The sequence below is a fragment of the Lissotriton helveticus genome, chromosome 8, assembly GCF_964261635.1.
Source record: "Lissotriton helveticus chromosome 8, aLisHel1.1, whole genome shotgun sequence".
Lineage (NCBI taxonomy): Eukaryota > Metazoa > Chordata > Amphibia > Caudata > Salamandridae > Lissotriton > Lissotriton helveticus.
In genome coordinates this window covers 1,570,407,605-1,570,424,243 of record NC_136069.1, presented here as the reverse complement: position 1 = coordinate 1,570,424,243, position 16,639 = coordinate 1,570,407,605, and the positions used below count along the sequence as shown (strand labels likewise).

The window sequence follows — 16,639 nt, the reverse complement described above, 5'->3', positions numbered from 1 at the left end:
GATTTCATATTTTTATTATAATTACTTTGGCTTCGATGTCTGTGGGCCTTAGAGTTTTAGGGCCATTAGGAAAGACTACTATTCTCCAGGTGCGGTTGGATTTTCGCACCCAAGTGTTATTTTGTTTAGTTTTTTGGCCACTATTTCAAAGTATTTGACTGTTCTACAGTTTAACTGAGTCTCTTCGGGGTTAAAACAGAGCATCACTGCTTGCCTGCAGGTTTTTACGCCCTTCTGATTCCATAGGGGACGAAGCATGGAGCGCCTTGTATCCACAAGAGCTTTACAAATACAAATGATGTGTATAAGATCCTCCTTCGCAGATTGACAAAGGCGACATGCGTTTGATGGATCAGGCCTTTTCCATGGTGCTAGATGACGTGCTATGGGTATGTTGCCTAAGCGCATGTTTAGGAACTTATTTTTTGTTTTTTTGTGTGAGGCCCGTTGATAGGTACTCTTGTGGCTTTATGGTAAGAGAAAACAACCCAATGTATGGGTTTAGGGTATGTCTGTTGTTTTTCTCTTTTCCTCACAATTTAGTAAATGAATACAGACTTCCTTGGCTGCTTGGGATTGGGTGATGTATTACTCTTGTTCACCAAAGAATTCCCTTTATACTTGCCAATCGGTCCAGGCTGTTGTTTTTTTTTCTCTCTCATAGATAGATGAAAGTGGTTCTTGGGTGCCTTGCTAATATATGGGGAGTCCCAAGACTAGGAAGTATTCTAAGACTATCCCCTCTGTTGATAGACTGTTTCTGTGCCTTGTCTAAAGACCTTTTGTTCTGTCCACCAATAGATATTTGCTGCCTTACAACCATTGCCAGAGGGGCCCGGACATCAGATTCAACCTGGTGAGTCAGCGTCAGCACCAGTCCAGCTTGAAGCCAAAGTGAAGGTAACCAGCACAGGCATTGCTGGCAACTAGGTCCTCAGTGAAGGCGGAAGCCCTGTGATCAAGTGTGTACCCCTGCCACTGTCTTGGGCAAAAGACGGGGTCACAAATCAGAAAGGAGAAATTGTGGATAATGCCTAGCTGAGAGTCACATACCGACCAGAATGGCGAGGAGGCTTTGCTTGAGGTGACCCCTTTTGAAACAAGGGTTGCTTCAGAGATCCTAGCATCAAGCCTCTGAATCCTGGTCCTAAAGTGAATGCAAGTTTGCTCATTTGTTTGTTGGTCAAGAGATACCTGGGTACACTGGATGCAATGTGTGGCCCCAACGAATGAGCAGTGCGCCAGCAGAGCAATAGAGGAGTTAGGGAAGGACTTAAGTTTAGGGTACAGGTGCTGTGTCTCTGGTGCCTGTTAGATTGAAGTGAAGAAAACCGGTGCACTGCCTGAGACACTGGACAGGATTGCTAAGAGCATTTGCCTGGTGGGGGACTGCCCTATCCTGAAAGAAAAGACTTTTTCCTTGAAACTGGGCTGTGATTCTTGAGTTGCGAGTTGTGCAGCTCCACCGTGGAAACAACAAGAGCCTGCCTGTGAGGTTCAAATGGACACAGAGAGAAGACTCCCCTATGGTTGGTTGTACAGCGGCTTCAATTTCCCCAAGGACTTCTTCTTTTTTCTTGTTGCACAAGTTACTTACCTTTGGTAACGATATATCTGTAAGAAACAGTAGTTAGTAATAGATTCCTTACCTTAGAATATCCCCAGACGTCAGACTGTATCTGGAAACTTTTGCGTAGCAGTACCCTTGCGCGTCGGTAGACGTCGTCTGCGGCTCCGCGTCCGTCGTCGGCGTCGTTGGCGCCGGGATGACGTCGCTGGAGTACTTAGACGCTGCCCTCGCGCGCTGACGTCAGTTCTTATACACAGCTTTTCTGCGCCAGAAACGCAGAGCCATGATAAAAACCAACACTGGTGCCATGAAACTAGGGCCCTGAAAGGGGATGACCTTAACCCTAGATATCGGTTCGCAGAACGGGGAGGATGGGTGGGGCGGTAAGGAATCTAATACTAACTACTGTTTCTTACAGATATATCGTTACCGAAGATAAGTAACTTGTGCATCTGAAAGAAACAGTTTATTATTAGATTCCTTACCTTAGAATAGATATCCCAGAAATACCAACCCCGGTGGCGGGTCTGCGAACCAATGATCACACCAGAAAGTCCTGGAGAACGGAACGCCCGAAGAAGCCATCTCTCCGGACTTGGCTGTCCAGGCAGTAGTGTCTTGCAAACATGTCCAGCGAGGCCCACGTAGCCGCCTGACAGATGTCCTGCAAGGGGACTCCCCGGCTCAGGGCAGTAGTAGCCGACGTGGCCCGTGTAGAATGGGCACGAAGCCCCACAGGAGGCTCCTTTCGAGCCAAAGAGTAACAAGCCTTGATGCACAAGACGACCCATCGAGAAATGGTTCGTTTGTGCACCGCCCGTCCCTTCTTAGCACCCACGGAACCAACAAAGTGTTGGTCATCCACCCGGAACTGGCGTGTGCGATCCAAATAGAATGAGAGCCCACGTTTTGGGTCCAGACGGTGGAGCCTCTCTTCCTCTTTTGAGGGATGCGGAGGCGGAAAGAAGGTGGGCAAAGTGATGGACTGCCCGATGTGGAAGGCTGTGACTACCTTGGGCAGGAAAGAGGGTTGCGTCCGCAATACAACTTTGTCCGGATGGATTGAAAGGAAAGGAGGCTTAGAAGAAAGGGCCTGGAGCTCACTCACTCTCCTGGCAGCGGTGATGGAAACCAGGAAAGCGGTCTTCAGAGTAAGGAGGCGAAGAGGACAGTTATGAAGTGGCTCAAAGGGAGCGCACATCAGAAAAGTTAGAACTAGGTTCAAGTCCCACTGAGGCATCACAAAAGGAACTTGAGGAATCATATGAGTGATGCCCTTCAAAAACCTATTTACAACCAGGGACTTGAACAAAGAGGGCTGATCAGGTAGCCTCAAGAAGGCGGAAATGGCCGAGAGGTAGCCCTTCAGAGTGCCCAGAGCAGAGCCCTGCTGGGCAAGAAAAAGAAGAAAGAGGAGAACCTCTGAAAGAAGGACAGAAAGGGGATCCACAGCCTTTGCTGTGCACCATGCCACAAATTTGTTCCACCTGCAGGCGTATACCGATTTTGTGGAGGGACGCCTGGCTGCCAGAATGACATTACAGACTTCAGGAGGCAAGTCAAATGGCTTCAACTGCCGCCGCTCAATCTCCACGCATGTAAGTGGAGACTGGACAGGATCGGCTGGAGGACCGTCCCCTGCTGCTGCGACAGAAGGTCCTCCCGAAAGGGCAGACGAATCGGGGGATCGACTGACATGATGAGTAGCTCGGGATACCAGAACCTCCGTGCCCAGTCCGGAGCCACAAGGATGACTTGGGCCCGGTCGCGCCTGATCTTGTTCAGCACTCTTGGCAGAAGTGGTATAGACGGAAAGGCGTACAACAGACCGCAACACCACTCGCGACGAAAAGCGTCTCCGAGCGAGTGCCGCCTTGGAAATTCCAACGCGCAGAACTGATGACATTGCGCGTTCTCTTCTGTGGTGAATAGATCTAACCAAGGCTCTCCCCACTGCTGAAATAGGCCTTGCGCCACGTCCGAGTTTAGACGCCATTCGTGATCCATCATGCACCGATGGCTGAGTTCGTCCGCCCTGGCGTTCAGGGAACCTTCCAGGTGTTGAACCACCAGGGTCACGCCCTGATGTTCCAGCCACTGCCAGAGGCGCAGAGCCTCCTGGCATAGGGTCCATGACCTCACCCCGCCCTGTTTGTTGCAGTACCACATGGCGGTGGTGTTGTCCGTGAACACCTGTACTACACTCCCCCGGACAGTAGGGAGGAATGCCTTCAGTGCAAGCCGGATCGCCCGCAGCTCCAGAAGGTTGATATGGAGCTGGGACTCCGCCGGAGACCAGAGGCCTCTGATCTCCGCCTCTCCCATGTGGCCTCCCCAGCCTTGGAGGGACGCGTCCGTCACAACTACGTGCTCCGGTTGGGGTATGGAGAGGGATCTGCAGCTGACCCAATCGCGGTCCGTGAGCCACCACTGCAACTGTCTTGCAGTGCCCTCCGAGATCAAGACATGGTCGGACAAGTTGCCCTGATGCTGGGCCCATTGAAACTTCAGGTCCCACTGCAGAGCCCGCATCCGCCACCTGGCGTGATGCACCAGAAGGATGCAGGAGGCCATCAGCCCCAGAAGCAGCAGCGTCAACCTGACTGAGACTCGGGATAAAGGCTGAAAGATCTGAATCAGAGCCTGAATATCCCGAACCTGCTGTTCGGGAGGATAAACCCGAAACTGCGCCGAGTCTAGAACATCTCTGATAAAGAGGAGCTTCTGAGAGGGATACAGGTGCGACTTCGGCACATTGATGGAGAACCCCAGCAGATGCAGGAGGTCTGGGGCGAGCCTGCCTTCAACAACCAGTCGACAAGGTAGGGGAAGACTGAAACCACTAACCTGCGCAGATGAGCTGCGACCACCACCATCGCTTTCGTGAACACCCGTGGGGACGCTGGTAAGGCCGAAGGGGAGCACGGTAAATTGAAAGTGCTCTTGGCCTACCGTGAACCGCAGATAGCGCCGGTGGGCCGGCAGAACGGGGATGTGGAAATAAGCATCCTGCAAGTCCAACGCTACCATCCAGTCTCCAGGGTCCAGGGCAGCTAAGACCCGAGCCAGTGTCAGCATCTTGAACCTCCCCTTCCGGAGGAAGCCATTGACGTTCTGCAGGCCCAAGATAGGGCGTAGGCCCCCTTTGCCCTTCTTGGGAACCAGAAAGTAGTGGGAATAACAACCACACCCTACTTCTGGCCCAGGAACGCGCTCGATGGCCCCCTTGGCCAAGAGGGCCGCAACATCCTCTCGCAGAAGATTCAAGTGATTTCCCGACACGCGGTGGTACTGTGGTGGCATGGTTGGAGGGGTCGCCTCGAAGGGGAGGGAGTAGCCCCTTCGGACAATTTGCAGCACCCACCTGTCCGATGTGATGTTGCGCCAGTGGAGGAGGTGATGGCGAACCCTGCCCTCCACTGGCGTCACGTGGGCCTGAAAGCTCGGACGAGGAGGGCTTTGAGGCGGATGCTGCAGGGGTAGATGTGGACTGGCCTCGCCGTTGTCCCCGGGCACCGCCACGGCGGTAACCACGTCCGCCACCGTGCTGGATGTTAGTCTGCGGTCCGTGGCTGGCAGGACTTGTGGGGGCGCCCCTTCCTTGGCCACGAAAGGGGCGAAAGGCAGCAGATTGCTGGTGCGGGGCCGACAGGCCCAAGGACTTGGCCATAGCCCTGGAGTCCTTAAAGCACTCACGCGCACTGTCTGCCTTGTCGCCAAAGAGGCGACGGCCATCAAATGGCATGTCCATAAGGGTGTTTTGGACATCAGCCGAAAAGTTGGCGGGCCTCAGCCAGGCGTAGCGACGAATCACCACCGTTGTTGCCATCGCTCTACCCAGCGAGTCCGTTGCATCCAGCCCACATCGGATGGAGTACCGTGCCGCATCTCGACCCTCCACAAGTTTAGTCCGGGCCTCCTCCGGACATTGTGGCAGCACGTCCGCGACCGTGTCCCACAGAGAGTGGGTATAACGGCCCAAGAGGCACGTGGTGTTAATGGACCGCAACCCCAAACTCAGGGAGGAGAACATATTTTTGCCATACTGTTCGTACCTCTTGGATTCCCGATCGGGGAGAGCCGTCGGGAATGCGGTCTGGGAGTTAGAGGCCTATATGACGAGGCTCTCGGGAGTGGGGTGGGTGGACAGGAAGCAAGGGTCGCCCGGAGCCGGGCGGTGGTGTCTGGCCACGTTCCTATCTACAGGGGGACCTGTAGCGAGCCTGGACCAGGTGCCCAGAAGAACGTCAGACAAGGCCTCATTAAACGGCAACAGAGGCTCCGAAGAGCTTGCTTGCGCTTTAAGGACCTCAGTGAGGAGGTTAGTCCTCACGGCCGCGACGGGGAGTTCAAGGGATAAGGCCTTGGCTGCCCACATCAACACCACATAAAAAGGCAGCCCCCTCCTCCGTAGCCATGGTAGAAGGGGAGACAAAACCAGTGTCTGGCGAAGGGTCCAAACCACTGGCATCCCCTAGCTCACCTGTCCAGTCCTGATAAGACTGGCACTCACGTGCCAGAGGGTCCTCAGACCCCTCCCAATCCGCCTCGCCACCCATCTCCTGGTACTCAGGGTCAAATGATGGGGCCGGTTCATAGAAGAAGAAATCTCCCATCGGCGTCGAATGCGGCGTCGAGCGACGCCGCTCTGGCGTCGGAACCGGGCCGAGGGGGGACCGGGGACGACGTCGTCCGTGGACGGCGCCGGAGGCGACACCCTAGGGGCCGGCGAGGTCGTAAGGTCGTCCAGCGACGACCCGGAACGATCCAGCGGGGCCCTGCGGCGCCGGGACCGAAGTCGCCGACGGTGCCGGGCCCGAAACACCCGGCCCGCTTGGGCTCCCAGTCGGGGCCGCTTGGCCCGAAGGCGCCGCGGGACCCAACGGAGGAGTGAGCGACCTCATGGCCGCGAGGGAGGTGTCTATCTCCTCCGGCGTCACGTTCTGCCCAGGGACCGGCAGGTATGGAGCAGGCCGCGATGCCCACGGCGGAGCCGTATGGGCGGTGCCGCCCGAACCCCCGGCAGCGTTGCGGGGAGTCAGAAGAGCGATGTCACTTCTTCGACTTCTTGTGCCTCTTACCTTTGACTTCTTGTGGCTCTTACCTGAGGACTTGGAGCTCAAGGAGTGGTGACGATCCTCCAAGCCGTGATGACTCCGGCCTCGCGACCGGTCCCTCGACCTCCTTCCGGACCGGGACCTCGAACGGCACGGGGCCGACTGCCGGAGCTCGAGGCGCTTGCGGGACCGCCCCCCGCCTAGCCTTCGACGTCAAGGCCCGGCAGTCGGGGCACGACTTGTCATCGTGGTCGGGCCCCTGGCAATGAAGACACCGGTGATGGGGGTCGGTAACCGACATCAGTCGGTTGCAGTCGACGCAGGGCTTGAACCGAGGCATCCCTACCGGCACCGTCTGAGTCGTTCAACTTCGAAGAAAGAAAAAGTTTAGTCAAAAATTGACTAAGGGTACCACTTTTTCCGGATCGGCGCTTGCTGGCGCGGAAAAAAATAGGAACTGACGTCAGCGCGCGAGGGCGGCGTCTAAGTACTCCGGCGATGTCATCCCGGCGCCAAAGACACCGACGATGGACGCGGAGCCGCAGACGACGCCTACCTACGTGCAAGGGTACTGCTACGCAAAAGTTTCAGGATCCAGTCTGACGCCTGGGGATATTCTAAGGTAAGGAATCTAATACTAACCTGTTTCTTTCAGATAATAATGTACCCCTTTAGTTGTCCCATTTTTGAGGAGGAGCAGCCCTTTGCAGCTCTTCGTTCTAATTCCTATGGCCCTGTGTGGTCCTCCTGGTCCCAGATATGATTGATGTTCTAGCCCTCATAAAAGGAAAATGTAAAAGTCAATTGGAAAATGTTTTTATTAGATATGTGTTGTTGGCTATTCTGAAATTAAAATGAATAGTCACTGAAATGCATAGGAGCCCTGAAAATGTTTGCATGAGCTGAAAGCCATTTTGTATTTCTGGCAGCCATCTTGTTTGCCATGTGCACGCCATGTGCTCTGTTCTCCCTCAGTGTTGACTGCTCTTGTAATCAGCCTAGAAACAAACTATATTTAGCATTTCCACCTTCGCACATACTCAGTTGAGCTTGCAGCTATCCTTGCAACTGTTTCTAGTCTGTAAATGTCAGGATGTGTTCACCAGAATTAGCAACTGTTAGCTCCTCCCACTTTGTTGAGCAAGCAGATCTTGCATGCCCATTTTAGTAATTTTTGCATGCTTACATGTGCCAGGACTGCCCCTTGGTCTTATGCTGACTATGTAACCCTAAGCATATATAAGGCCCCTGTTTTATGTACTCCTCAGACTGCATCATTCAGTTGCTAAGGCTTCTGTGTGACGTAGTCTCCCTCATTTGAGGTTAATAAAGATGTTCTTTTTATATTTCAGCTTCTGTGCCAATTTCTTCTTTGTTGGTTTAAAAGGACCAAGTATCAGTGGGACCTCTGAGAAGGTTTCTATTTTCTACACTAGTTCCTGCAATGTCATCGGACATGGGCTGGGGGTTAAATGATATGTGTCGTAACCTCCACTATGACGATCTAATGAAGAGATACAGTGGGTGCATACGGTGGTATAATGTTAATGTTTGTGTACTTCCGGCTAGGGAGCTCCAAAGGAAATATCCAGAACCCGGAGGCCTCTGTTCTGGCAAGAACACATGGACAGGATTCCTTGAAGGTGACAAAGGCTTCTGAGTAATCATGACTCACTATTGTGTAGTGCTGAAGAATCCTACCTTGCTTTCCTCCAGGACACGAACCCAGGGAAGTGAATTTCAAGAAGAGATAAAAGTTGTACACCCTACCGAAAACGTGCAGGTGTGCTTTATTACTGTGAAACATGATTTAGGTTGGAAGAATGGTCTCTCATCGGAGGGGAAGCTATGCCAGGTTCCTAATGTAGCCTACAATGGCCCCAGTCTGGTGAATCTAGTTCTACAGAGAGAGAGGAAGTGATGTGCTGGAGGTGGGAGGCGGGAGGCAAAGGACTGGGTCTGTTATAGAGAGACCAAGTTGAATAAAGAATCAGTATTGATGCAACTAAATGAATGGGCTGTTGTGGTTCAGTACCATTGTTTAAAGTACACAATTGGATTATTTCCTTGTTTCAAGTAAGAATGGACTTTAGTATTTGTGATTAACTTGAAATTACATTTAAGGCATGTGATAAAGGAATTAACTGCATGGCCGCATATCTGTGTTTGACTATTAAACCTGATTTGTTCCTAAATAGATGAGTTTACAAACCTGGGTCATAAACACTGAGTCCACATTTTCTGGCTCTTGCTCCTGGTCTGTTTCCCAGTCTTGCTGTGCACTCTCCGATGATGCAGTGGTCTCGTGCTGCATACCCTCTTCACCTTCACTCTGTGCCACAGAAGATGCTTTGATAGGTGGAAGAGGATCAGGATACAGCTGGGGGCTCTGTGATTGCTTTCTGGAATCACTGTGTTCAGTGCTGGAGGAGTGAAAGTCTATACTCCAAACAAAGGCCTCGGGAGGTGCTCCCAACATCAAGGGCTGCTTGGGAATCTTTGGGATGCGGGTCTTCACCTGGAGCGGGTAAATCAGAGGACTCAGACGCTGAAGCCAACAGGTTTCTAAGCAGATTTTAAAAGACATATATGATTCTAATATTCAAAAGTCCAAGATTTCATTCGAAGAGTTCCAATTCGATATCTCACCCAGTTGAGGTGGTCAAGGACACTAAAGCGAACAGCATTTTATTACAGTAAAAACCTGAATAAGTAACTCATTTGCTTCACAACACAGTCTGGTCTTCAATGAGAATTTACAAATAGTGGGGAAAAAGGACAAGAGCCCAACAGAAGTCATTGAGAAATCACATCAATATAAGACATATCATGGTTAGGGAATGCTGCATTAATGTCTTGAACATACATTCCTTCCCAAACAGTTTGAGCAAATGCAGGTGCACTGCACAGCAAACCAAATGGAAAAGGATGCGCTGAATGTGGCAATAAACTTATGTAACAGATTCAGTGTAATGAGTGTCTTATTTATAAAGGGAAGAGATGTGATCTAGTGGCGGAGCTCTTGTGAACCCGAGTTCTAATGTTGGATTCTGCTTAGTGTCTCACAACATAACCAAATAATGTATATCTCTTCCTAGCTAGTTTGTGCAATATCAATAGAACAGGCTGGTTTTCATTCTATCCAAACCAAAACCATTCATGCCAGAGTGAACTTAACTGTCAGTCAGAAGGACCAGGGATTTGTTTTAATGAATGTGGAATCGCAAAGAGTGGGTGGTGAGTATACAGATATTTGAGGGTTTATAAAAAAAATGGTTGTGAGAAGATTGTGGAGAGGGAATAAATGAGATTGCGAGGATTGTTCAAAGACTCAATGGGGATCATGATAGTTGCCCAGAACTGGTACTTTTTCCAAGCATGTCATTGGTTTATCCTGGTGATACAATGGTAAAGAGAAATGGTGCAGGAGGAGAGAACCTGTTCTTGACCATGAAGAACAAATGAGTTCTCTAGAACAGGGTCAATGCCTAGGTTGTGAACAGAAAGAGTGTGTGTAATTACTAAGCAAACATTGTGCAGGGTGAAATTAAGAAGCCTATTAGGTGGTGCAAGACAGAAAGGAAGTGCTCTGAGAGGAGTTGACACCTGGATGAGATTTTATATAATCTTTTTGTAAAGCACTACTAACCATCTTGGGGGAGCCTCAGATTGCTGTGCGTAGATACATTTAGCTAGGTTAAACCATTACTGGAGGACTAGGCAGTTGTCCAATAGGGAAGGACGCTGGCTGGAGGTAACCCTCTATTGAATCTGGCCTACAGCAAGATCACAAAGCTTTGAAAGCAAGAGTTCTGAAACGTTGCCTGAAGAGGTGAAGATAAAGGATCATCTAGAGAGTCAGTTATGAAAAGTTCTGATTATTCACCTGCCAGGGTGAATAAGCGAGTCTTCATGAACCTATTGAATTTGAGATAGTCATTTTACAGTCTCACTTTAAGAGGCAGATACTTCCACAGTCCTGAATGTGGAGACATCGACTGCCCTAACTCATATATCTGAATGATTGGGTCGACAATAATCACCAGATCTAATGCTTCTGGTGGGCTTGGAAAGGGGTTACCAATTTGGGAAGGTAATTTGATGAACAATATTGAGAAGCCTTGTGTATGAGATAAACTATCAGTCAGTAGAGGGAATCAAGGGCCAGAATCATGTAGTCTTTTCAGTCTAGCTAGCAGCATAGTACTGTCTAAAGTTTTGAGACAGCAATGCAGTGGAATGGAATGGGTAGAACAGTAATGTACTGCAATAATATAAATATGTCATGACCACAGCATATTTATTTATTTATTTATTTATAATTACACTTGATTAAGCGCACAGCTACCCGGAGGTTTCCCGGCGCTAAAGCAGACACTAGGTATTAAAGGTGAAGGGCGCAATAGGTCAGCATCTTACATATCAAATAGCCAGGTCTTGATACCCTTACGGAAGGTCAAAAAACACCTTTCCGATCGTAGAGATGGCGGTAAGGAGTTCCAGAGAGAGGGGGCTAACGAGGAAAATGACCGACCTCCCATTTTAGCTCTTTTGATTCGCGGTACTTTCACTTTATTTTGGGTGGAGGACCTAAGTGCGCGAGATGGGACATAACGCTGCACTAAAACAGAGAGATAGTGGGGAGCTGTTCCAGTCAGAATTTTGTGCATAAGACACAAGGCCTTGAATTTAGTCCTATTCTCAATACGCAGCCAATGCAGGCTACGCATGTGAGTTGTGGTGGAAGTTCTGGCAGGAAGGTTACAAATAAGGCGAACCGCCATATTTTGTACCACCTGGTATTTCCTAGTTACCTCCTTACTGGCACCCAAGAGTAAGATGTTCCCGTAGTCCAGGCGTGAGATGACAAGAGCCTGGACTACCGTCCTCAGGGTGTCAGCAGGCAGCATCCATGTGATTTTCCTCAGCCACCTGATGATGGTGGTACAGGTGGCGGAGACTTTCACAACGTGCTGCTTAAAGGACAATTGGTTGTCGAGGAGGACCCCAAGGTTACGAGCATTCGTAGTTGGGGTAGGAAGAGGACCCATCTCCGGAGGCCAATGCTGTGGGCCCCATAACGAGATATCTTGGCCAAACAGAAGCAGTTCCGTTTTGTCCCCGTTTAATTTTAATTTGTGGTCATGCATCCATGCAGATATTTGTCGGAGTCCATTTTGAAGAGAAGAGGAGGAGGAATTTTTGTTGGTGGAAAGTGAGTAGATGACTTGCGTGTCATCGGCGTAGGAGTAAATCGTGAGACCTGCCTGCTCAGCCAGAAAGGCCAGGGGTCTCACATATAAATTAAAAAAGAGGGGGCTGAGGATAGACCCTTGAGGAACACCGTGTTTAGAAGGGAAGATAGATGAAACAGAAATGGGGGAAAACACTTGAAATGTGCGATCAGAAAGAAAATTAGCAATCCAGGCCAGGGCAGAGCCACCGACACCCACAGATTTCAAGGTGGACAACAAGATGGAATGGGAGACGGTGTCAAATGCGGCACTCAAATCAAGTAATATGAGTGCCACTGACTCCCCATTGTCCACCTTTAGTCTAATGGATTCCGACACTCCAAGAAGCGTGGTTTCAGTCGAAAAGCCAGTCCTGAACCCGGATTGGGAACCGTGAAGAAGATTATAGGTTTCAACATAAGAGGAAAGTAAAGAGTTAACGTGTTTCTCCAAAATTTTGGAAAAGCATGAAAGCAAGGAGATGGGGCGAAAGTTTGATGGAATATTGGGATCAGCATTGGCCTTTTTTAATAATGGAACCACCATAGCATGCTTCCATTCGTTGGGGACGATAGCTTCAGTTAACGACGCATTCAGAATTTTTAAAATAATCTGAAGCAGGGCTGGATCAAGGGATCCCAAGACTTGCGGGGGCATTGGATCGAGGGGGGAGCCAGATTTAATATCTTGAAGATACTTTTTTAAAAGCGTGGAAGAAATAGGGTCCCAGGCATGCAGAGAAGGACGTGCAGAAGAGGAGCCAAGGTTAATATCAAGAGCGGGAGTGCATAGAGTAGGATCGGAATGAATAGGCCCAGCCGAATTAGAGTTAAACGTATCATAGATTTTGTCAATTTTCTCAACGAAAAAATTGGCCAAAACCTCACATTGAGCAGTATTTAAACAAGGGTCTTTAGGTGCCGTAGATGCACCTGAGAGTTCCTTAACGATTTTAAACAGCGCCTTAGGTCTATTTTGTGCCGTAAGAATAGAAGTACTGGCAAAGTTGGCTCTGGCGGTGTCACAAGACAGATGATAGGCTTTAAGGGCTACCTTGTATTTTATTTTATGGTCAATATTGTACTCGGAACGCCAAATGCGTTCCAGTTTTTTACAATTAGATTTTTCATGAAGAAGTGCGTCAGTAAACCATGGTGCTGGTGGGTGATGGATTTGGGGTTTGTTTTTTTGCGTTGGAAGACAAATATCCAGAGCCGTTGTCAGCCATCGTTTAATAATGGGCAGCTCCTTAGTGGATATACTGGGATGCGCGGGTTTATCCTTGATGAGAAGGAGGTTAAGATTGTCAATATCTAGATGCTTCCAATTCCTACTAGCTTTGTGAGGAAGAGCGGGATTCGAAGGTTTGACCCTTTCTATTTCAATTGAGAAATTTACAATAAAATGATCTGACCAAATGACTGGTTCAGAGGATTGATAGGCGATGCCAGCAAGATTTGAGATAATAGGATCTAAAAGGTTGCCGGCTTTGTGAGTGGGATCAAAATTATGCAAATGAAGGTCTAAAGCTGCCAAGTCCTGTAAGAGGCGTGCAGCAATAGCACACGATTCAGAATTAAAATGAATGTTTAAGTCGCCGATAATAATGAAGTTGGTTGATTGCGCCAAGAATGGGGAGATGAATTCTGGGAAGAAAGAAGCCCAATTACTGGCGGAACCCGGCGGACGATAAATCAGCGAACCCGTTAAAGTAAATTGAGGGGAGAGTAGGAGCTTAAACAAACCCGCCTCACAATTTGGAAGATCGAGATCTTCCCATTTACAAGAGAATAGATTACATTGATTTGCTGAGAGCAGCACAGCAGTGGCAGGAGCCCTTTCAACCGGTGTAGATGGTAGAATCTGCTTTTGGAGACAGCCTTTAGGCAGCAATAAATTAGAAAATAACAGATAGCGGTCAAAAACAAATTGTACATTTTATCCTCTAGGCTTAGGACTTAGTCAGCAGATATAGCCAAGGTGGACAGACAGATGATGTAGCTGGACTGACAGGGCTCAGGAGCAGGATACCAGTTTTTCCCCAGTATAAGCAGAGCCAATTATTCTCCATACGTTGATGAACCTGCAAATGGCAGAGAGAAATATACATACACAGAAATAAATGTGTTCTTCTAGTTTGAAGGATTTTAAGATGTCAGCCTGTACGGGCCATGTAAACGTTAAATAGCGTTGATGAAAGGGAAGAGCCCTGAGGCTATTCTGGAGTGGAATGGGCATACTTTTACCTTATGAGTACTATCCTGCGGGATTTAAATGAACAATGACAATGCAGTACCAGTGATGCGAGCTAATGTAGGCAATTTTTAATTAATCGATACAAAAGGGGATGATGGATGGAGCGTTTGAGCAAATCAAACACTCACCCCCAGTCAACTGATCAGGGTTTAATCCATCACCATTCTTTAGCCCACTCAGCCACCCCATTTCAGACATGGCTATATGCAAATCAGTCTGACCCTGTGCCTCCTGGGAACAGGCCAGCCCGAACTGCCAAGCCATGTCTTCCATGGACCGGAAACAAGCATCCTGGGGCCGGTTTCGGGTGTGAGTGTTTGATTGATTCAGATGCTCCGTCCATCACCACCACATAGACTGGGTGTGAGTGTTTGATTGATTCAGATGCTCCGTCCATCACCACCCCATGGACTGGGTGTGAGTGTTTGATTGATTCAGATGCTCCGTCCATCACCACCCCATAGACTGGGTGTGAGTGTTTGATTGATTCAGATGCTCCGTCCATCACCACCCAATAGACTGGGTGTGAGTGTTTGATTGATTCAGATGCTCCGTCCATCACCACCCCGACTGGGTGTGAGTGTTTGATTGATTCAGATGCTCCGTCCTTCACCACCCCAGACTGGGTGTGAGTGTTTGATTGATTCAGATGCTCCGTCCATCACCACCCCCTTTTGTACCGCTTTTGGCCGCCATAAGTGTGGCAGGGTATGCTCAGACATGAGTCCCTTGCTCACTTTGCCACTGGATTAAAGCAAGCCGGGCTGAAGACAGCTGGAATGCCAGAAACCGGTCCTCGGAAGCTTGTTTCCGGTCCAGGGAAGACATGGCTTGGCAGTTCGGGCTGGACTGTTGCCATGAGGCACAGGGTCAGACTGATTTGCATATAGCCATGTCTGAACTGGGGTGGCAGAGTGGGCTAAAGAACGGTGATGGATTAAACCCAGATCTTTTGACTGGGTGTGAGTGTTTGATTGATTCAGATGCTCAGTCCATCACCACCCCCTTTTGTACAGCAATTTTTAATTGCCACCTGGTGGTTAATGCTTTCAAAACTGACTAATAGATCTAGTAAGATCAGTGCACACAGGTGGCCCTGTTCCAGGAATTGATATGTTATTTCCTAATGTGTATACTAGTGTGTGTGGTACCTTCCTGTTTTATTTCCGACCGGCGCGCTTACCATTAATTCCATGGTACACTGCATTTGTTGTCTTTCTTGTGACTCTAAGATAGCTATCGGATGGATACTCATGCCTTGCATTTGTAAAAAGGCTCCATTCCTGTTTTAAGTGTTTATTTTGGCATAAAGAGAGGAGCACATGGTTATCATACAAGAAAAACAATGAGCTGCATTCCAAGGAGGACTGCAGGGTGGTTTACTTAAGATGATACAAAATAATTTAACAGTGTGGTTGTGATGGGCAAACATGGAGAAGCAACACTAGGTCTAAATTACAGCCCTAGGACATCAGAGGGTTAAAGCTTAGGAAGGAAAGACCATAAGCTTCCTGGTAGCACACAAATGTTACCTATGTGTGTAAAAACTATAGGGCATGTTTCTAGGCGTTATCACCACCAGAACGTCACTTTTGTTTTAACGTTCTGGTGGCGATAACCCCTTCACCTTATTTACAAGGTGAGGTTAAGCCACTTAAAGTGGCTTACCCCCACCTTGTAAATAATGCTCCTATTCAAGCACAACTTAGAGTCAAACGGGCGGTCAATGGGTGTTACCGTGGGTGTTCTGCTGCAACAACCATTGCATTTTGACACCGCCTCCTATTTACAAGGCTGGTGTAAATATGGGGCAGCACCAAAAAAAGACAAGGCAAAACCTTGTCTTAAACTGGCATAATGAGGAGAAATGATTAATTTCTCCTTGTTTTTTCTGTTTCTATGTATGCTGCAATCTGTAGCATACATAGAAAGAGCAAATTGTAATTCCCTTCCTGCACATAAATAATCATTAGAAAATGACGAGTTGCAACCTCTATAACTCAGACATAGAAGTTACAAATCGCCATTAGTGATTGTTTATGTGCAGGAAGGGACACCTTCCTGCACATGAACAATGATTCTCTCTAACGCAGGCACCCTTGCACTATGATGCAAGGGTGCCTGCATTGGCGCTACGCAGCTAAATTTAGTACAAGCTCCAGATGCTGCACGCTTCTCCAATGATGCGAGAAGTCTCGACTCGATGCGTCAGCTGCAGCGGCGACACCTCTTTTCAGCAATGCAACAGCAACAGCTTCGGCACTCTTCTCCGACATTGCGCGACGCTTCCGCACAATGTGACAACTACAGCGGCAACATCCAAGATTCGACAGCAGCAGCTCTGATGGCGGCACGCTTCTCCGTGGATGCGTGGCGCTTTTCTTGTTGCAGTGAAATACGGCAGCTACAACGGCGACATCCAAGATGCGACGGCAGCAGCAGCGACGACGACACGCTTCCTCTTCGTTGCGAGACGCTTCTCTCGATGCGGTGCAATATGACAGCTACCACGGCGACATCCA

General features: G+C 49.0%; 1 protein-coding gene across 1 annotated transcript in view; it reads right to left on the bottom strand.

Moving 5' to 3' along the window:
* XRRA1 (X-ray radiation resistance associated 1) overlaps positions 1-16,639 on the bottom strand; it is a 299,935-nt gene that overhangs the window by 26,351 nt on the left and 256,945 nt on the right. Inside the window, exon 14 of the mRNA XM_078658576.1 lies at positions 8,840-9,145. Coding sequence (XP_078514702.1) covers positions 8,840-9,145 — 306 coding nt within the window. The remainder of the gene's footprint in view (positions 1-8,839; positions 9,146-16,639) is intronic.